Below are 22,834 nucleotides of genomic sequence, written 5' to 3' on the forward strand. Positions count from 1 at the left end.
CCCTCCTGTGTACAGTCACACAAACCCAGAATATTGTTATTATTTATTAAGTGCCAACAGTGAGCTGGGAACAGAACAGGGCACAGTCCAGACCCTGCCTTAGGGAGCCCACAGTCAAGGATACAAATACCACAAACACATAGGAGACTCTGGAGGTCTCGCACACACACACACGACTGTTTTCTGGGTTTGTATTAACTAGAACACGACCCTGTGCTAGGACATGGCAGGCCCCTGCCTTGCAGGCAGCATAGGATGGGCAATCGCGCGCAGCATCATGTCAACAGGCCATGGCACACCTTGATGTTGTACCTAGGTACAAGTGACAGTGCTGACCTCACTTGACCTTGCCTACATTGCTGGCAATGCTACCAACTCCTCACTTATGTTCTAATGCAGTGTTGATCCCTAGTATAGATTAACCCAAGGGTGTTTGATTTCAGACTTCGTGGGAGAGGTGGGATTTGATAGAAAGGAGGTTAGGGGCTCAAGGGGTGGGGAAGAGCATGGGAGAGACAGCTGGATTCACTGGGGAAGTGGGCAAGGGAAGGGGAGCGGATGTGGTGAGGCAGAGCTGGGTTTGGGTTTAAGGTGAAGAACTTGCTAAAGAAAGGCAAGTGGGGATGGCAGTGTGCAGGCATGGGCCAAGAGGCTGCAGAAGTGAAGGCAGATGACCTAGAAGACATGGCAGAGAGGACTCCCTCCCGCCCAGTCCCCTCAAAGATTTGATGCCTGCATATAGCACTGGTGGACCAGCACTGGACTGTCTGCCATTATGGTGGCCACATTGTAAAAACAATGTTGAAAAATTGGAGAGGTTACAGAAAAGAGCCACAAAAATTATTCGAGGGCTACAGAAAATGCCAGACAGTGAGAGACTGACAGAGCTCTATCGGCTTAGTTTGTCTAAAAGATGATTGAGAGGTGACTTGATTATATTCTCACACTCCTTCCCCCATCCCTCTCAATATTAGGGTTGCCAACCCTCCTGGTTTTACTGGGAGTCTCCCAGAATCAAGGTCTATGTCCAGAGGCTACTGAAGCCAAACCAGGAGATTTTAGGCCCTAAAAGTCTGGTGGCGCAGTGGGGCTAAGGCAGGCTCCCTGCCTGCCCTAGCTCTGCACCACTCCCGGAAGCAGCCTGTACATCCCTGTGGCTCAAGCGGGGAGTGTGGGGGGCAGGGGGTCTCAATGTGCTGCCCCTGCCCTGAGCACCAACTCTGCAGTTCCCATTGGCCAGGAACTGTGGCCTATGGGACCTGTGGGGGTGGTGACTGTGGGCAGGGGCAGTGTGCGGAGATCCCCAGCCCCCTCTGCCTAGGAGCCACTGCTAAAGGGATGTGCCAGTTGCTTTCGGGAGCTGCCCGAGGTAAGCACCGCCCGGCTGGAGCCCACACTTCTCACCCCCTCCCACACCCCAACCCCCCTGCCCCAGCCCAGAGCCTGCACCCCACACTCCAACTCCCTCCCAGAGACCACATCCTTCATCCCCTCTGGCACCTCACAGTCTCCCTCTCCCAATCTCTCTCTCAGTCTCTCTCCCTCCCCCAATCCCTCCCACATTCTCTCCTCTCCTGCATACCTCTGATAGTCTCTTTTCCCCTCCCAAATACTTCTCAGGGTCTCTCTCCCTTTTCCCCCATCCCTCTCAGTCTCTGTTCTCCTCATCTCCTCCTTTGGGGTTTCTCTTTCTCCCCCACTAGCCCAGAGTTTCCTGCTCTGCCCCCCCTTTCACTTCTCTCTGCCAGCTGCTCTTCTCACCAAGGCCCCTTCCCTGGATGTGGATGCTGCTACTGCAGGCTTTGGGTTGTCTCCTCCCAGTTCCCCTTTGGGTCCTCCTTCCCTCTCAGTGGGCTCTCCTGTATCCCCAATGACCATGTTCTCTCTCTTCCATCCAGCCACTGTCTTAGTCCTAGCCATGCCAATGGGTGCTGACCCACAGCAGCTCATGTGGGGAGAAGGAAGAAGTGCAGCAGTGTTAGTGCCCAAATCAAGGCTACAGGCAGGACCACATGAGAGGAGGGCCCGAGGGATGAGCCAGCATGCATGGGGCTGTGGCCTGGGTCCCTGGCAAAGTCAGAGTGAGTCCAGCCCTGTCGCCCTCATCCCTCTCATCTCCAAATTCAGGTACACAGAGCAGGGAGGCAGCACACAGGCCTGTGGCCAAGCAGGCACCCTGAGGCTCCAAGGAGCCCTCTTAGCATGAAGATCTTCTCTTTGGAGACATTTGGAGCTGACTTCTCCTGGCAGGGGCTGGGGAGAAGCAGGCAGGGGGACTAGCTGTGTATGAATCTTACCTGCTGCCATTCTTGGCTGTGTATTTGTTTCCCCTGTGATTTGGTTTGGGCTGGAACTGGCCTTGGTGCAGCAGAGACAGCAGCTGAGAGATTTGCTGTAAGACAGGAAGAGTCTGTTGATTGCATGCAGTCACCACTCAGGATGCTTCCTGTCAGGATGTTCTCACTGTGCTGGCGCTTTATAGTGTTTCCTTCTCTTGCAGATGGTTTGGCATTCCCACTTGGAGACTGAAACCAAAGAGCGAGCAAGCAGCCCCCCCAGCCTAAAGCCCCAATGCCTGCTGCCTCTCACTCCCTTCGCAGCACAGACTATATTTGACCACTCTTACACTTGGGGAAAACAAACTGGCATCACACCCTCTCTGTGTGACAGTCGTCTCGCCCTCTGACCCAGCCCTCCTGGCCTGTCCCTGCAGTGCTGAACTCAGTCAGGGGGAGGGGATTTTGGTGCTGTGACTGCTCCACTGAGCCCCTGACATGTCCCAGCACTCTCCCAAATTGGCCTGCCCTCTGTGCAGGGTGGGGAGAGACTGGCTCCAGGTTGAAACTTGGGAACATTTACCCAGATAGGACAGGTTAAATTCTTCCCTCAGTGTGCCCTCTACATGCCCAGAGATTCACAGGAGACTGTGAGGGATAATGTGGCCCTTCAATCTAATACAGCTGAGAGGCAGCGCCTACCTGAACAGGAGGTGACTCCATAGCAAGTTCTCCCATGGGGTCCTGTTCTGCAAGTGCCACCATGGACAGCCTCACTAGGCTTCTCAGGAGGTGCTGGTGGGGATGGGCTTCCCTGGGCCTCACATCTGGCTCAGCAATTCTCTGTCTCTTCAGAGTCATGTCTGAGGGATGAATAGTTGGCAGTGAGAGGTCACAATTCTGATCTCCCAAAAGCTCCAGCTGTGGGTTCTCTAAGCTTTTGGAATGGGTTTGTGCATCTTGAAGGCTTGAGCTCTCTTTTGATGCATTTCTTAGCCTGTGTGGGTGGAAGGGTCTGCACTGTATTGCAGGGAGATTGAAGGCATCTTTCTGTTCAGCTGGACCTTTCTGATTTCTAAGGGTCCTGTACAGTGTTGGGGTTAAATGAAATGAAGTCTGCAGTGGGTCATCCCAGGCACTTTCCTTCAGCAAAGCTTCTTCACAGGACAGAACTTGCTCAGTCTCACTCTGCACAGCTTGCCTGTTTCTGAGTACAGGGACTAAATATATGTCTGTTTTCTGAATGTGTTTGTGGGGCTTCTTGAGCTGCTGATGTCTGTGGGCATGTTCTGCTTCCCTGCAGTTGTAGGCCATGTTATCTTTCTTCTCTCTTTTGCATATAGACACGATTAAAGCCAAAATAAGAAGAAAAGTGCCTAATAGCACAGCTAGGCAGATAACAGTCACCATGGATGGGTTCAGCATCTGAGCCTCCTGGGCTGAGTTTGTCAGCTGGTCAAGATGATTTCTGAAACTTAACTGCACAAGGGCTTTTGCATGCAGCGGTGAGTTCCCTTGATCCCTTACCAACACCTCCATTTCCCATTCACTGCCAATGAGGCTGCTGGCATTGCTGCTGTTGATAAACACCTGCCCTGACAGTGAATCAATGAGAAACAAACTGGTATCATTCCCACTCAGAATATCATACTGGAGGGCCCCATTCATGCCAGAATCTGCATCCCTGGCAGCTATGGTGAATAGCAGGGAAACGTTTGAACTCAGTGTTGGTGTCATGGTGGTTATTGCTGTACCTTGGGGGCTGTCGTTCCCTAAAGATAGCCACAGGCATCCGGTCTGTGCATTGACTAGAACAATGATCCTTGCTTTGCCTCCCACCAGCACTGGCTGCACAATCACAGGGGAATTATCATTCCTATCAAGCAGACTAACCCTAACAGAAACATTTGACACAAGTTTGGGGTGACCCCCATCTTCTGCTGTCACCAGGAATTCCAGACTTGTCATTTGTTCATAATCAAAAGCTCTGAGCGCAAAGATTTCACCAGTTTTTGAATCAATAGAGACCAAGTCTGAAACAAAGAAATCCTGGATGCTATAACTGACCTTTCCATTAAAATCTAAGTCAGCATCGTGAGCCTTGACAGTAATCAGGTAGGATGGAGGCACATTGTTCTCAGCAATGGTGACATCATATGTAATTCTTTCAAACAATGGTGGGTTGTCATTGACATCGCTGATGCATATAGTGAGGTGTTTCCTCACAGCTAAGGAGCGATTCCCATTGTCCTGGACCATTAACATCAGGTTATATTCTGCCCACCTCTCCCTGTCCAAAATGGCATTGGTCAACAGCATATAAGTGTATCTGTTGGTTCTTTTCAATTTGAAATGCTCAAGTCCTTGACTAAGATAACAATGCACCTGACCATTGTTTCCAGAATCGGGATCACTTACTGTCACCAGAGCAACAAAGCTGTCCTTAGGAAGAGCTTCAGATAGCACTGGCACCTGGGCAGCCCAAGTGATGTGCACATCTGGGGCATTGTCGTTGACATCCAGGACCTTGATGAGGATCTTGCAGTGTGCTGGGATAGGGTTGGCTCCAAGATCCCTGGCTTGCACATCTACTTCATAGGTATGGTTTTCTTCATAGTCCAGTGGGCGTCTCAGAACTACACTGCCTGTCTTGGCTTCAATGCTGAACATGTTCAACACCTCCAGTGAAGCATGTTTACTGAGTGAGTATTCTATCTCCCCATTGGGACCTTGATCAGGGTCAGTGGCTGTAAGGTTTATAAGAATTGTCCCAGGCAAAGCATCTTCCCAGATTTCCACTGTCAAAGAACTCTCTGCAAACATAGGGCTGTTATCATTGGAGTCTAAAACAATTACCCTAAGTAAGGTTGTGCCTGATTTTGGTGATTCTCCATGATCAAAGGCAGTCAATACTAGATCAAAACAAGAGTGGAGCTCTCTGTCCACTTCTTTAACAACTACAAGTTCTGCATGTTTAGTCCCATCAGATCCAGAAATTACATCCAAAGCAAAGTGGTCACTGGGTGATAATGAGTAAGAGCAGAGGGCATTGGAGCCAGCATCTGGGTCAAGAGCTCTGTCCAGTGGGATCCGTGTTCGTAAAGATGCACTCTCTGATATTTCTAGTTCCAGCTCAGGTTTAGGAAATTGGGGTGCATGATCATTGATGTCCAAGACCTGAATCTCCACGTGGATTAAAGCCAAGTGTATGGCAGCCAGAACATCAAAAGAGAACAAGCATGGATCATTGTGCCTGCATAACCGCTCTCTGTCCAACCGCCCTGATGTGCTAAGCAAACCATCTCCAGACCCAACGCGGACAGGGAGCTCCTTGGGGAAATGCAGCTGCTGGAAGGTCTCTACTGGTTCACTTCTCTCTTCCCAGCCAAAATCCTCAGATAATTTCCCTATCACCGTTCCACTTGGCACTTCTTCTAACACTTTGTATTGCATAGCAAAGGGGGACACCTCCTGGCAATCGATACAAAGGAAAAAGTGCCAGCACAACACCAAGAATTGAAGCAGAAAGTGTGACAATAAAAGCATGCTTCTGAGAAAGCCAACCACACTGTTGCTCAGCCCCAAGACAGATGGCTTTTTCCTCAAAACTTTGCACACCCAGACCAAGCTTAAAGAACCTGCAAATCATTTCTGTATTCACCCAAGGACAGTCCCATTTCCAGATACCATCAGTGTATGTTACCAGCTGAAGGAGGAACAGAAATCCCAGGCAAGTCCAGCTACACTGAGAGAAAATCCCCACCTTCTCCACCAGTGCCTAGAAGAACAGGTAGGAGATCCAGCTGTTGTCCAGGCTGAAAAACCTCAGTGTGGGGGGAAAAGAGAAGAGTCTTTGCAAGTACAGGCTGACTCTGGCAATGCAGACTCCAGTCGGCTGCCTGCCAGCTCTGGGAAGCAGAACAGCTGCTGTTTCCTAGGGAAACCCCACCTACAGGAAAAGGGAGGAACAAGAGTGCCAGTACAATGCCTTCCCAGGAGTGGTGAGCTTTGTGGGGTTAGCTGCTATGTGGCTCTGGGAAAAGTTTGGATATTCATAGAGTTTAAGGCCAGATGCAACAATTATGATAATCTTGTCTGACCTCTTGCAGAACACAGGCCAGAGAACCTCAGCCAGTAATTCCTGCATCAAGCCCATAAGTTCTGTATGAACTACAAGCAGATCTTTTAAAAAGGCATCCATCCTTGACTTAAAGACTGGAAATGATGGAGAATTGCTGTGTCACTAGATAAGTTGTTCCAATAGTTAATTCCCACCACTGTTAAAAATTTATGCTTTGGCATGAACACATGGAAAAATCTGGGTGGTGTACAAAGTCTGAGACAGGCATCTCACCATGCCCCATTGCTGCCATATTCGCCCTGGCCCCTTAAACCCACCCTGCCAAGCAGTTTCCCTAGCACAACCCAAGTGTTTCTATCTCGTTGACTCCTCTGTCTGCACCACTGAAATGCCCACTCTTTCCTGTCCCTCCTCTGCTTCTGCCCTTATAGCCTTCCTAGGCATCATTGCCACTGCTGCCCTCTCTCATGCTTGGCCCATCACTACATCTGTCCCACTGTTTCCCCACCCCACGAGACTCACTTCTGAATGCTGATTTTGCTCCTCTTATCCTCAGCTTCAGCCTAGTACTGCCCCATTATCTAACCCTGAGTTATCTCTTCCTGTTGTCATGTTAACTTCGACTGCAAACTCTTCAGAGCAGGAACTCTGGCTTTAAATACTTTTAAAAGTGTTTCATGGGCATCCCAGGTACGTAATACTACTAATAATTAACCTGCTTTCCCTCACCTTTGCTGCTGGCACATAATCTCAAATGCTACCTGGGCACCAGGACAGTTGGGTTCTATTGCTAACTGTTTCACAAACTCACTGGGTGACTTTGACCAGTGCCAAGTAGAGCAGGACAGTTACCTCCTGTTTCTTACATATGACACTCCTGTTAATACACCCCAGAGTCATATTAGCCTTTTTTGCAAGTGCATCACATTGTTGGCTCATATTCAATCTGTGATCCACTTTAGCCCCCAGGTCCTTTTCAGCAGTTCTACCATCTAGGCCCCATTTTGTAGTTGTGCATTTGATTTTTCCTTCCTAAGTGAAGTCTGCTTATCTTTACTGAATTTCATCATGTTGATTTTAGAGCAATTCTCTAATTTGTCAAGGTCATTTTTAACTCTAATCCTTTCTTCTGTAGCCCAAGGTCCAGTGTGCTTCAACAGCAGCCCTGGGAACTACAAGTTGTGGACTACAAACTGCAGCATGTTGGGAGAACTTCCTGGTTCCTGCCAGGATATACCTTCTGCCCCCTACAGCAGGAGGTCTCAGCACTGACTGAGCTGGGAGCACATAGCAGGAAAGCGGAGGGAAGGGTGCTTGACTGTAATCCTGTTCTATGTTCTTTACAGAATAAAGTCTTGTTCCTGGAGGTTTTTCTGAGTGGGTCTGGTCTGAGGTGAACACACACTGACACACAACACAGAGCACACAAAGGCCCGGTTTCCCAAAGTTGTGTAAAAAGTCACAAGGCAGGCTTCCCCTATCTTGGATAACCTCATACTGGGCCAGTGAACAAGAGAGGGGGCTACATTTTTTAGTTATTGGTGCCATGACTCAGATAGAAGAAGTTTAATTTTTTGCATACAGCAGGGAAGCTGCCACAGAAGAGAACCTGTACAGTATGGATTCACAGTTTGGAGCCCAGGAGGGTTGGCCTGACCCTGATTTGGTGCCAGTGAGAATAGAGACCTCCAATGGGTGTTGTAGCCAGGATACTCCTGCTACTCAGGGTGAAGGTATCGGGGGGTGGGGATGGGGAATCTTGGGAAGGAACACGGTAATGCCATACCTCCCTGCAGAGCATGAAATCTGTGGGGTTCCTGTGTTCAGTGGTGGGGCTGATTGCAGGGTAAACGTAGAGGACTGGATAAAAGATATACAGTACCTGCTAGCAGCCATTGGCATTCCTGAGCCTTTGAAGTTCCCCACCCTCATCAGATAGCTGGGAGGAGGGGCATAAATTAGTCCTTAACCTGCCGTCCCAGGAGCCAGCCCGAGCTAATGAAGAGCTTAGTGCAGAGACAGTGAATGCCATTTATCACTTTTATGAGAGACTTTTATGAGAGGGCAGACTTTTATGAGAGACACCAATGCCCTAGGGAGACAACCTCATCCTATGCCATCAAGTTAGAGGCCCTACTGTGGGTAGTAGAGGAGAAGCTCCGAGAGGGCCATCCTTTCCCTGATCAGGACTATAAGTTGACACAGCGGTTCATGTGAGGCATCCAGGAGCAAGAAGTGTGGGACAGGCTGGCACCTATGCAGCCTCGCTACATGACATTCCGACAGCTGCAAGGAGAACTTCGTCAGCTGGCCCGGGAGAGGAACGTAGAGGGTACAATGGATATGCCAGCCCAGAGAATAAACAGCATGGAGCCTGCCCTGTCAGAGGACGCTGTGCAGGCTGTTCCCAAGGTGCCTCAACTCAGCAGAACCCCAGATCATGTGATGCTAGTGGCAGTGAAGGGCCTAACTGGGCTAGTCCAAGAACTGACTGTCCTCCAGAGACAGAGCCATGAAAGAATGGGACAACTGGAGGCACAAGTGCTGCAGCAGGGTGCAGTAGAGAGGATGACACCCCAACATTGTAGATGGAGAAGTACCCATGGTACCCATGATGTTAGTGTCTGTGGCACCAGAGGCCATTTCATATGCCACCATTGTGGACAAGAAGGCCACATAGCCCGGAGTTACACATCATGGGGCCAGGGAAGTCGAGGTTCCCTCTTCTTTAAACTGCTAAAGCCTGACACCAAGGGGCAGGTGAAGGGCGTAGAGCTGGTGAGAAGTCCTCCAGTAGCATCAATATGCACAACTTCCCAGTGTACTCTACCAGTTGCAACCTGGCATCCTGGCCTGGTGGGGCCCTTGAACGAGGAAATTATGGAAGTGAATGGTATCCTGTGCAAGGCTCTAATTGATTCATGATCTCAGGTCACAACCATGACAAAGGATTTCTTGAGAAACCACCCTGCTCTGGGCAAGTTGCATCCCATGCCTGTAGATATCCTAATAGAGGGAGCCAGTGGCCAAGGAGTGTCCCATCAAGGAACAATCAAGTTAGAATTATCTTTTCTTGGCTGAATCTACATGGGAGTCCCTGCCCTTGTGGTGCCTGGGACGAAGTACTGCCAGGGAGTCCCCATGTTGGTAGGGGCATAAGACCATAAGAATGGCTGAAATGGGACAGACCAAAGGTCCATCCAGCCCAGTATCCTGTCTACTGACAGTGGCCAATGCCAGGTGCCCCAGAGGGAGTAAACCTAACAGGTAATGATCAAGTGATCTCTCTCCTGCCATCCATCTCCACCCTCTGACAAACAGAGGCTAGGGACACAATTCCTTACCCATCCTGGCTAATAGCCATTAATGGACTTAACCTCCATGAATTTATCCAGTTCTCTTTTAAACCTTGTTATGGTCCTAGCCTTCACAACCTCCTCAGGTAAGGAGTTCCACAAGTTAACTGTGCACAGTGTGAAGAACTTCCTTTTATTTGTTTTAAACCTGTTGTCTGTTAACTTCATTTGGTGGCCCCTAGTTCTTATATTATGGGAACAAGTAAATTACTTTTCCTTATTCACTTTTTCCACATCACTCATGATTTTATGTACCTCTATCATATCCCACCTTAGTCTCCTCTTTTCCAAGCTGAAAAGTCCTAGTCTCTTTAATCTCTCCTCATATGGGACCTGTTCCAAACCCCTAAGCATTTTAGTTGCTCTTCTCTGAACCTTTACTAATGCCAGTATATCTTTATTGAGATGAGGAGACCACATCTGTATGCAGTATTCAAGATGTGGGCATACCATGGATTTATTTAAGGGCAATAAGGTATTCTCCATCTTATTCTTTATCCCCTTTTTAATGATTCCTAACATCCTGTTTGCTTTTTTGACTGCTGCTGCATACTGCATGGACGTCTTCAGAGAACTATCCACGATGACTCCAAGATCTTTTTTCTGATTAGTTGTAGCTAAATTAGCCCCCATCATATTGTATGTATAGTTGGGGTTATTTTTCCCAATGTGCATTACTTTACATTTATCCACATTAAATTTCATTTACTAACAAAAGTTGCTCAATCACTTAGTTTTGTGAGATCTTTTTTAAGTTCTTCACAGTCTGCTTTGGTCTTAACTATCTTGAGCAGTTTAGTATCATCTGCAAACTTTGCCACCTCACTTTTTACCCCTTTCTCCAGATCATTTATGAATAAGTTGAATGGGATTGGTCCTAGGACTGACCCTTGGGGAACACCACTAGTTACCCCTTTCCATTCTGAGAATTTACCATTTATTCCTACCCTCTGTTCCCTGTCTTTTAACCAGTTCTCAATCCATGAAAGGATCTTCCCTTTTATCCCACGACAACTTAATTTACATAAGGGCCTTTGGTGAGGGACTTTGTCAAAGGCTTTCTGGAAATCTAAGTACACTATATCTACTGGATCCCCCTTGTCCACATGTTTGTTGACCCCTTCAAAGAACTCTAATAGATTAGTCAGACATGATTTCCCTTAACAGAAACCATGTTGAATTTTTCCCAACAATTTATGTTCTTCTATGTGTCTGACAATTTTATTCTTTATGACTGTTTCAACTAATTTAATCTGTAATCTGTTCCAGTTGGCAAGATTTAGCTAACCAGTGGGGGAATGAATACCCAGCCTACCTGAAAGGGAAATCACCAGTCTCGTATGCAGCCAACAAGCAAGTGCTCTCTGGCCAAGAGAGGCCATCCTGGAGATACACTGGCAAGCGGCCCATCTTGTTAAGAGCTGGAGAAGGAAAAAGTGTACCTGTGAAGGCCCCCGGGGTACAGGATGGGGACCATACACTATTCTGGTAGAACCTGATATTAAGACTCACTTCCAGAAGACCTGAGGGTGGAGGAAGGCATAACAGATGTTGAACACAGGAAGGTTTATATTTATCTGCAGAATGTAGGACAAACAACAGCTGTAATAAAGAGGAATCAGCATCTAGCTACAGCTTCAGTAGTCTACAGCATGGCTAGCGTGAGCAGCTACTTAAAATATTCTCCAGGACAAGCACTGAGAGAAGTGGCACAGACCAAAGTGGCTGTGCCAGAAGTGGACCTGAGTCAGGTAGATGTGCAGGACCCCAGCTCAACTGAAGATACTGGAAGAATTGCTGAGGTGGAATGCAGGCATATTCTCTAAAAATGATCTCTACTTGGGCTGCACTTCCACAGTCAAGCATGAGATACTCCTGATTGATACTATTTCTGTGAGACAACCCTATAGGACAATACCTCTGGCACAATACCAGGAGGTCCATAAACACTTGTGGGGGATGGCAGAGGTGGGAGCAATCAGACTGAGTCAAAGCCCTTAGAATCATAGAATCATACAAGATTAGAGTTGGAAGAGACCTCAGGAGGTCATCTACTCCAACCCCCTGCTCAAAGCAGGACCAACACCAACTAAATCATCCCAGCCAGAGCTTTGTCAAGCTGGGCCTTAGAAACCTCTAAGGATGGAGATTCCACCACCTCCTGAGGTAACCCATTCCAGTGCTTCACCATCCTCCTAGTGAAATAGTTTTTCCTAATGTCCAGCCTAGACCTCCCACACTGCAATGTGAGACCATTGCTCCTTGTTCTGTCATCTGCCACCACTGAGAACAGCCTAGCTCCATCATCTTTGGAACCCCGCTTCAGGTAGTTGAAGGTATGTTTCAACAATGGTAGGGGCAAGGAAGAAAGATGGTTCTATGCGAGTGTGTATTGAACCACTCAAGATGCATTTCCTCTGCCCCATATCGAAGAAGTTCTGGATGCCCTAGGAGGAGCCAGATATTACTCCACACTGGATCTTACTTCAGGGTATTGGCAGGTGGAAATGGCAGAGGAGGATAAATGCTATGGGACTGTTTGAATGTAATTGAATGCCTTTCGGTCTACAGAATGCCCTGGCTACCTTCCAGAGTCTGATGATGCATGTCTTGGGGTATTTAAACTTCTCAGCAGTACTGATTTACCTTGATGATGTCATAGTGTTCTCCCATACTTTTGAGGAGCATCTATATCACTCACAAACGGTTCATTGGAAAAAATGCAGGATTGGGCCCAGAAAAGCAGGCAAGCAACAGATAAAGAAACTGAAGGTATGGCTACACTTGCAGCCGAACAGCGCTGCTGCGGGAGCGCTCCCGCGGCAGCGCTTTGAAGTGCAAGTGTAGTCACCGCGCCAGCGCTGGGAGAGAGCTCTCCCAGCACTGCAGGTACTCCATCTCCCCGTGGGGATTAGCTTACAGTGCTGGGAGCCATGATCCCAGCGCTGGGGCAGTGTTTACACTGGTGCTTTACAGTGCTGTAACTTGCTGCGCTCAGGGGTGTGTTTTTTCACACTCCTGAGCAAGAAAGTTGCGGCGCTGTAAAGTGCCAGTGTAGCCAAGGCCTGAAAAACAGGTTGGAAGCCCTAAGGGCATAGTGTCAGGAGTAAGAAAAGTACAGGCATGAACCCCTGGAACAATACTTAAAATGGTGAAATCTGAGGTGATAAAGGTGTCATTTTGGGAGATAAACAAATGATTTAAGGAGAGTGAAAAGTTAACTCTACAGAGGCAGGAGAGAATTAAGCAGTTAAATTTTGTGAAAATGTTAAAAAGGACCATGTTAAAGAGAGAGAATTCTTGGTTTCTTTGCAGCCATTCTGAAGGGAAAATGGGCCCTTTTCCAGAAGAATGCCTGTAAATAATCCAAATATATATACAGCTATGTAAAAACAAAGCAGTGTAAAGGAATGTTAAGGAAAAGAAAATGTGTATGTATCTATCTGTCTGTGAAAATATGTAAAGTTCTAAGAATCTAAACCAGCACATCTGGTTTGTAAAACTCCTGTTTTGTAGGTGTAAGATAAATTGGTTTTGTTTTTGTTTTTAATGCCACTAAAAATTCTTTTGACTCTTTAATTCAAAGTTTCAAAGCTGATAAACCTTTTTGCAAGACACAGGTAATTACTGTTTGGCTTTGGGATTTAGCATTTAACCCTTAAGGAGTAACTTGATTCTTTATAAAATTTAAAATGTTTTTAAATAAAAACCAAGTAATGGATGCAATAGGGCAGTCAAAATCAGGAGAATAGGGAGAGATTCTGGAGTCTCTTTTTTTTTGGTTGTTTTTTTTGTAAAAATAGCAGATAAGAGCTGTAATGAAAGAATAAAAAAAAATTAACAGTGCCCCTCTGAAGCAACAGCAGGGGTGAGGTGCACAAAACAAAAAGAAGCAATGTTAAAAATACTGAGCCTTAAAATGGCTCTGTTTAATCAGACTGTCACTTTGATAAGGGTACATGAAAACTCTGTAAGAACAAAAGAAACAGTTACACCTTATGTAAAAGACGGTTACTCACCTTTGTAACTGTTGTTCTTCGAGATGTGTTGCTCATATCCATTCCAGTTAGGTGTGCGTGCACCGCGTGCACGTTCATCGGAAGATTTTTACCCTAGCAACACTCAGTGGGTCGGCTGGGCGCCCCCTGGAATGGTGCCGCTATGGCGCTGGATATATACCCCTGCCGACCCATCCGCCCCTCAGTTCCTTCTTGCCGGCTTCTTCATCAGTGGGGAAGGAGGGCGGGTTTGGAATGGATATGAGCAACACATCTCGAAGAACAACAGTTACAAAGGTGAGTAACTGTCTTTTCTTCTTCGAGTGCTTGCTCATATCCATTCCAGTTAGGTGATTCCCAAGCCTTACCTAGGTGGTGGGGTCGGAGTGAGATGTTGCAGAATGCAAAACTGCTGAGCCAAAGGCTGCATCATCTCTGGACTGTTGGACCAGTGCATAATGGGAGGCAAAGGTGTGGACTGAAGACCAGGTAGCTGCGCAACATATCTCCTGGATGGGAACATGAGCCAGGAAGGCAGCAGAAGAAGCCTGAGCCCTGGTGGAATGAGTGGTAAGGTGGCTCGATGGAATATGGGCCAAGTCATAGCAGGTAGTTGAAGGGACAGCAAGAGAATGGAGTGCCTCCACAGCGCTAGCCTCAGGTGCCTCACTAAACGAGGCACTCTCAGTTACAGCGTTGAGGGGAGGCGAAAACTGCAGTCCCATCTCATGGGGCAGGGCACCCGTGGGCTCAGAGCCCGGCCGCTCAGCGTTGGCCACCGCCACAATGGGCATGGCGGTGTCAGCCAGATTACCAGTCGCGGCCAGGCAAGTGGTCAGGGCCTGGGGCATTGCAGAGGCCAAATCAGGGGCAACCACCTGAGATGGAGGGAAAGGGAGGAGTGGGGGTGCCAGATAGCAATCACCCGGACCGAGGCCCTCCAACAAGGGGGCATCCACTCCCTCGGTGGTTGGGGTCAAGCCCAGGGCCTCGATCTCAGCAAAAATAGAGGCAAAGTCCCCACCTGCCGCTAGATTCCCCCTCGGCAGCAGCCGGGGCAGTAGCCATTGCGGCGCTGACAGGGGGCACAGATGGCAATGGGGGCACTGTCTGGAACCCCCTCAGGGAGGGAGTCCATAGGGGAGATGGTACTACCCACCTCCGCAGCTGCAGCGACCTCGGCCGACTCCAAACAACGAATGTCAGCAGGGGAGTCAACAGAACACCCAGCACCAGCGACCCCCTTCATAGTTTTACAGGGAGTCCCTTCCCGTTCGCCAATGAGGGAGGGGTGCTGGGCCCATGCTCCCCACTTGCAGTGTCTCCCCCACACAAGCTCCCAGCTCCCCGAAGAGGGGGGCTGGCCAGCTGGGTCAGGGCCAGGGAGCGAGGGCAATGATGGGAGGGCAAGGGAAGACAAAGGAACAAACTCCCCCTGAGGCAAGCCCTGCTGGAGTCCTGCTACCGGCCCTGCCACCCTCTCCTCCGAGGGCCCCGGTCTACTACCCGCCTCAGCGGCGGGGCCCGCACGCTCATCTGGGCACGTCAGGGGGGCCTCCCCTAAGACCCGAGCGGAGTTGACAACGGTCATGGATGGAGGAGGGGTGACCCCAGGGACCGGGCGATCAGGGTCGCCGGCGATGATAGAGCCAGCACCCTCCCAGGTATCGGGGGTCCCAGATGCCCCTCCAAGCCGGGCCAGGGGGCAGTCCTTCCGGATGTGCCCCGCCACCCGGCAGAGAAAGCACCAGGCCACCCCCGATGAATAATAAACCCGGTACTGGGCCCCTCGATGGGGCACCAGAAAGGACCCCTCCAAAGCCTCCCAGTCACGTGTCGCCGGCGGAACTTCATAGAATTCAAGATCAGAAGGGACCATTATGATCATCTAGTCTAACCTCCTGCAAGATGCAGGCCACATAAGCCGATCCACCCACTCCTGAACTAATTCTCTCCCTTGACTCTGCTGTTGAATGCTCCAATCATGATTTAAAGACTTCAAGTAGCAGATAATCCACCAGCAAGCGACCCCTGCCCCATGCTTCAGAGGAAGGCGAAAAACCTCCAGGGCCACTGCCAATCTACCCTGGAGGAAAATTCCTTCCCGACCCCAAATATGGCAATCAGCTGAACCCCGAGCATGTGGGCAAGACTCTCCAGCCAGACCCTCTGGAAAAGGCTAACAATAGCCCAACATTGACCCTTTTGTACTAATTACCAGTGTGGCACGTTATTGACCTATTGACTAAACCCGTTATCCTATCATACCATCCCCTCCATAAACTTATCCAGCTTAATCTTAAAGTCATGGAGGTCCTTCGCCCCCACTGTTTCCCTCGGTAGGCTGTTCCAGAATAGCACTCCTCTGATGGTTAGAAACCTTCGTCTAATTTCGAGCCTAAATTTCCTGACTGACAATTTATATCCGTTTGTCCTCGTGTCCACATTAGCACTGAGCTGAAATAATTCCTCTCCTTCCCTGGTATTTATCCCTCTGATATATTTAAAGAGTGCAATCATATCTCCTCTTATCCTTCTTTTGGTTAAGGAAAACAAACTGAGCTCCTCAAGTCTCCTTCCATACGACAGGCTTTCCATTCCTCGGATCATTCTAGTGGCCCTTCTTTGTACCCGTTCCAGTTTGAATTCATCCTTCTTAAACATGGGAGACCAAAACTGCACACAATACTCCAAATGAGGTCTCACCAACGCCTTATATAACGGGACTAGCACCTCCTTATCTCTACTAGAAATACCTCGCCTAATGCATCCCAAGACCGCATTAGCTTTTTTAATGGCCACATCACATTGCCTACTCATAGTCATCCTACGATCAACCAGGACTCCTAGGTCCTTCTCCTCCTCCGTTACTTCCAACTGGTGCGTCCCCAGCTTATAACTAAAATTCTTGTTAGTCATCCCTAAATGCATAACCTTACACTTCTCATTATTGAATTTCATCCTGTTACTAATACTCCAGTTTACAAGGTCATCCAAATCTCCCTGGAGGATATCCCAATCCTTTTCCGAATTGGCAATACCTCCCAACTTGGTGTCATCCGCAAACTTTATCAGCACACTCCTACTTTTGGTTCTGAGGTCAGCGATAAATAGATTAAATAAAATCGGACCCAAAACCGAACCTTGAGGAACTCCACTGGTAACCCCCCTCCAACCCGACAGATCACCCTTCAATACGACCCTCTGCAGTCTCCCCTTTAACCAGCTCCTTATCCACCTCTGGATTTTCATTTCGATTCCCATCTTTTCCAATTTAACCAGTAATTCCTCATGCGGTACTGTATCAAACGCCTTACTGAAATCAAGCTATATTAGATCCACCGCATTTCCCTTGTCTAAAAAATCTGTTACTTTCGTAAAACCATGCTGTCATTTGTCCCAGTTGCCATCGGCCTCAAGGTCCGTAACCACTCTCTCCTTTAAAATTTTTTCCATGACTTTGCATACTACAGATGTTAAACTAACAGGCCTGTAGTTACCTGGGTAAATACTAATAGGAACTGTATGATCATGGGAGACTTTAACTTCCTGGATATAGATTGGGAAACAAATGCTAGTAATAATAATAGGGCTCAGCTTTTCCTAGACGTGATAGCTGATGAATTCCTTCATCAAGTTGCTGAACCGACGAGGGGGGATGCCATTTTAGATCTGATTTTGGTGAGTAACGAGGACCTTGTTGAGGAAATAGTTGTAGGGGACAACCTTGGCTCGAGTGATCATGAGCTAATTCGTTTAAAAATAAATGGAAGGATAAACAAAATTGCATCTGAGACTAAGGTTTACGATTTCAAAAGGGCTAACTTTACTAAATTAAGGTGACTAGTTAGGGAAGTGGATTGGACTAACATATTTAGGGATCTAAAGGCGGAAGATGCCTGGGGTTACTTCAGGTTGAAGTTGCAGGAGCTGTCAGAGGCCTGTATCCCGAGAAAGGGAAAACAGTTCGTAGGTAGCAGTTTTAGACCGAGCTGGATGAGCAAGCGTCTCAGAGGGGTGATTAAGAAAAAACAGAAAGCGTACAAGGACTGGAAAATGGGAGGGATCAGCAAAGAAACCTACCTTATTGAGGTCAGAGGGTGTAGGGAAGCAGTGAGAAAGGCAAAGAGCTGGGTGGAGATGGACCTAGCGAAGGGGATTAAAACCAATAGCAAAAGGTTTTTTAGCCATATAAATAGGAAGAAAACCAAGAAGGAAGAAGTGGGACCACTTAAAACTTTAAACGGAGTGGAGATTAGGGATAATCTTGGCATGGCACAATATCTAAACGAATATTTTGCCTCGGTCTTTAATGAGGCTAATGAAGGGCTAAGGAATAGTGGTAGAGGGACTGACAGGAATGAAGATATGGGGGTAGACATTACGGTATCTGAGGTAGAAGCCAAACTTGAACAGCTTAACGGAAGTAAATCAGGGGGCCTGGATAATCTTAATCCTAGAATATTAAGGGAATTGGCGAGTGAAATTGCAAGCCCGTTAGCGATGATTTTTAATAAATCTCTAAACTCGGGGGTTGTACCGTTTGACTGGAGATTAGCTAATATAGTTCCTATATTCAAGAAGGGGAAAAAAAGTGACCCAGGTCACTTGAACCTGCACCTGCCGGCGGAATGACAAAACGTGGCGGAGGGCGGGGTCCTCACAGCCCAACGAAAGGGGGCTGAGGATGGACAGGGGCCTCCCCAGGGTGGAGAGGAACGGTAAAAGGGTGGCATTGGGGAGGAAGGGAGGAACAGAAGAGAGAACCACCCATACGCCCAGGTCCTCCAAAGGCTCGAGGGGGACGTGAACGCCCCCCACCGCCAAGCCCCTCTCCACTGCCTCCTGGGCAGCGGCCTCCAATGCCAGGAAGAGCACCACTTTCCCAAACATCTTAGAGGCCGCCACCACGGCCGTGGACCCCACCACCCGCGCCAACGCCCGCACGTAGGTTTCCACGTGGGGCGAGGCCGGCACCAGGAGGCAACGCACCCCGTGCTCCCTGGTGAGAGTGGGAAAGGGGCCCCGGCCACCAGGAAAGGTATTCCAGGAGATGGCTGGAGCAAATGGCGAGGCAGCGAGCAGAGGGGTTGCAGCACCCCCAGAGCTGGTGGAGGGAACAACGGGCAAGGGAGAAGGGGGAGCTGCAGCCATTGATGGGGCCGCAGCAGGAGAAGGAACCACTGCAACAGGGGGGTGTCACCTTCCGGGCAGGGCCCTTGCCCTTCTTCGTCCCCCGGCCTTTCCCACCGGCCAAGGGAGGTCTCAGAAGTGGAGGCAGCCGAGGTCGCGGCAGCAACAGCGGAGTCTCGAGAGCCCCTATCTGTGCCTGCCAGTGCCTCAATGGTAGCAGTGGCAGGCAGCCTGGCAGCGGCAGTCAAGGCGGCAGTTGAGGCGGCCATCGCAAGGGAGGGAACGGGGTGGGGGACCGAAAGGGAACTGCAGGGGCGTCCAGGGAAGTCCCACCCCCTGAATCACCCACCTCAGAAAGGGAGGGAAGGGGACAGCCACTAGGTCAGGGGAATGGAAGGAAGGGGAGAGAGGAATGGGAGGAAAGGGAAGGGCAGGGGAGGGAGGGGAAGAGCGGCTATCACACCCCACCCGTTAGGCTGAAAGCAGGGCGGCGGGGGTGGGGGGCACCAACAGAAAGGAACAAAGGGGAACAAGGAATACAACTCCAGCACAAGATGAAAAAGAAACCGGCTCCCCTGGCTGCACTAAGGAAAAGAAGGGAAAACTAAGGCATTGTGGAGGAGAGTGCGTCAGTGAAGGAACCAATGAAAAAAGGGGAGAAGGGGGGAATCTCAAACGCCAACAGCGGAACGTGGGCACACAGGCAATAAGGGCTGACCCAGAGGGAGGGCAAGAAACAAGGGGGCGGAATGCAGGGGAGGGCTAGAGCAGGTGCGCCTCAGGCACGGAGCAAAGAACAGGGTGGGTTCAAAAACAACCAAACCAGAAAAAAAAAGGGGTGGTGGGAGTGGGGCTGGCAACCAGGCTTGCACCACAGGACAAGGGTGGGGCAAACAAACTAAGCAAGGAACAAAAAGCCAGAGAGGGCAAACCAGAGCAAACAGGGCGGCTAAAAGGGGGACAGGCAGGGCAGGCAGCAAGGGGAGAGGGGGCAAGCAGCTGCAAAAACAGGGCAGTGGGCGAGGCAGAGGAAAGGAGGGCCCACCGGCCAAATGCAGCAGAGGAGGGAGGACAAGACCAAAGGAAGGGAAGGGAAACGAGCACCCACGGGTGTCTGAAAAACAAATGCCTGTTTGCTGCCGCTATGTTCTCTGGATGGTTAGAGGGTCAGAGCAAACTGCTAGGCTGGAGAGCAGAGAACAGAGACAGAAGGCAGGTGGACAGGTGGAGGGGGCAGTTGTGGTGGCAGTAGAGGAGCGGACGGACTAGGGGGAGGGCTCCAGGCCACTCCCCCAGCTCCCCACAGCAAGGGCACCTACCACTACAGAAGCAGGGATGTAACAAACCCCCCTCCACAAAGCAAAGCCTCCTCTACTCCGTCCTCAGCTCCAGCAGCAGTAACAGCTCCCCAGCAGCAGCAAAGGCAGCAGCAACCCAGCCAGGGGGGCTCCAAAAACAATGGAAAAAGTGAGGCCCTGCACTCCCCTCTGAGGGTCACACCAGCAGGGTCCTCCCCACAGCAGAAACAGCAGCCAGGGGGGCAACCAGCCAGCAGACCGGCCTCAATAGAGTGGAATGCAGGTAGATCAGCCTCAGAAGGAACAGGGCCCTGTTCCCTGGATAGCCAAACAAGGGGCTTGGGTCTGCTGGTCCTATAACTTCAGTGGATGTCCTACAGGCAAACTGCTGAAGGCAGCCTGCCTGTCATGCTTGGAGTGGCAAAATGCTTAGAGCCACCCCTGACTCCAGGCCAATCAAGACACCTGAGGCCAATTTAACCAGTTAAGGTTGTTAGGCTAATGCCGACACCTGACCTCAATTAACTGACAAAGGGTCAGTTAAGGCTGTTAGGCTAATGAAGACAGCTGGAACCAATTAAGGTCTCACTTACACTGTTTTAAAAGCTCTCCCTGCCAGTCCTCTCTCGAGAGGAGCCCAGGTAAAAGGAGCTGGAGGAAAGGAAGCATTACTGAGCCCTGAGATAAGGGTGAAGCTTGAAAAAGGGGAGCATGGGGAAGTGGCCCAGGGAATCAAAGCAGCATCAGTGGAGGAGGGAAGCCACTAATAGCTGCTATCATTAGGGTCCCTGGGCTGGAACCCAGAGTAGAGGGCAGCCCCGGGTTCCCCACTTCCTCCCTACATGATCTACAGAGATCCCTTTGAGAGGGAAAACAGATGTTGCTCCAGGCAGGAGACCAAACGGTACCTATGGAGCTCTAAGGAGCAATAGAGACTATGGGTATTCCACCTCCCATACTGGCCTGTGATGAAAATAGCTCAATAAGCTGTAACCTTTGCCACCATACTGGGAAAGGAAGTGCGGGAGCCACCAATACAGACTTGGAGCTTTGTCACAATATATATTTGAAGATTAAATCAATGCAGCTTCCACTCCTCAGACTCTCCCAAGGAAATAATGTTTCTGCGCAGAGTACCCAAAACATTTAACAATAAGAAGTGAAATGAAATGGCCACACAATGGCACCAGAACCTAAGAAATGAGAAGCCATATGCTTCTTCAATGTGCGTTGTGCTGAAAAGAGATGTATTTTCTCTTTGACTCCAGCCCCCGCTACTTTAACTCACTAAGCCTAACTCTCCTGCCCCAAACAGGAATAAGAACAGGAGTACTTGTGGCACCTTAGAGACTAACAAATTTATTTGAGCGTAAGCTTTCATGGGCTACAGACCACTTCTTTGGATGCACAGAATGGAACACACAGAAAGAAGATACATACAGCGAACATGAAAAGCTAGAAGTAGCCATGCCAAGTGTAAGAGGCCAATCAACTGAGATGAGCTATCATCAGCAGGAGAAAAAAAAACCTTTGAAGTGATAATTGAGATGACCCATAGAAGGTGTGAGGTGACCTTAACATGGGGAAATAGATTCAATTAGTGTAATGACCCAACCATTCCCAGTCTCTGTTTAAACCTACGTTAATTGTATCTAATTTGCATATTAATTCAAGTTCAGCGGTCTCTCTTTGGAGTCTGTTTTTGAAGGGTTTTTTTGTTGCAAAATTGCCATCTTCAAGTCTGTCACTGAGTGGTTAGAGAGGTTGAAGTGTTCTCCCACTGGTTTTTGAATGTTATGATTCCTGATGACAGATTTGTATCCATTTATTCTTTTGCGTAGAGATTGTCCGATTTGGCCAATGTATATGGCAGAGGGGCATTGCTGGCACTAATATATATATATATATATATATATATATATATATATATATATATATATATATATATATATATATATAATCACGTTGGTAGATGTGCAGGTGAACGACCCCTGATGGCATGGCTGAGGTGATTAGGTCCTATGATGGTGTCCCTTGAATAGATTGAATAGCTCTACCATCGTGATATATGCCATCATGTTCCAGCAATGCCCCTCTGCCATCAAGTGACACCATCATAGGTTAGAACCTAGGACTCTTAACTCAGCCTCCCCTTGTTTTAGCCCACTAGACTCCATTCCCTATGACAAAAGAAGAGCTCAGAGACTCCTGTGCCGTCTCCTTGCCTGCCTGCCTGCCTGTGTTGCACTTGAAATTCAATGGGGTTTCCTTGGGCAGTTTTGAATGTTGCTCCCTGGAATGGGGTAATTTTAGGTGCAGGTTCCAAATAGCACAATGAACCAGCCAGAAGGGGCAGCAGTTATCAGGGTAGGAGCCATTGAAATACGCATAGCAACATCATTAAGGGAAATATTATTAATGAAGTGTCAATAAAAGGTCAGAATCTCATCATGTCAGTGCCTCACTAGAGGGCACTGTGATTGTTTTAAATTTGTCATCCAAATCTAGCCACCCCCTAGCAGATATTTTAACCTCTTCTCTTACCGTTGCTGATTATCAGTGAAGGGGAGAGAGAGAGTGAGGAAAAGAGAGATTGAAACAAACATTTCTTCAGGGGCAGCTCTAGGAATTGGGCCGCCCCAAGCAGGGTGGCACGCCACGGGAGGCGCTCTGGCAGTCGCCGGTCCCGCGG

General features: G+C 49.0%; 1 protein-coding gene across 4 annotated transcripts in view; it reads right to left on the minus strand.

The window, feature by feature from the left end:
* The window catches only part of PCDH12 (protocadherin 12), a 48,077-nt gene extending 42,046 nt beyond the window's left edge, over positions 1-6,031 (minus strand). For all 4 annotated transcript variants that reach the window (XM_039483112.1, XM_039483114.1, XM_039483115.1 and 1 more), the window contains exons 1-2: positions 2,979-6,031; positions 2,298-2,392 (exon numbers count right to left, since the gene is read on the minus strand). In XM_039483112.1, coding sequence (XP_039339046.1) covers positions 2,298-2,392; positions 2,979-5,822 — 2,939 coding nt within the window. In that variant the 5' untranslated portion in view covers positions 5,823-6,031. The remainder of the gene's footprint in view (positions 1-2,297; positions 2,393-2,978) is intronic.
* Between the last annotated feature and the right edge of the window lie 16,803 nt (positions 6,032-22,834).

The sequence above is a fragment of the Mauremys reevesii genome, linkage group 8 (genome assembly GCF_016161935.1).
Source record: "Mauremys reevesii isolate NIE-2019 linkage group 8, ASM1616193v1, whole genome shotgun sequence".
Lineage (NCBI taxonomy): Eukaryota > Metazoa > Chordata > Testudines > Geoemydidae > Mauremys > Mauremys reevesii.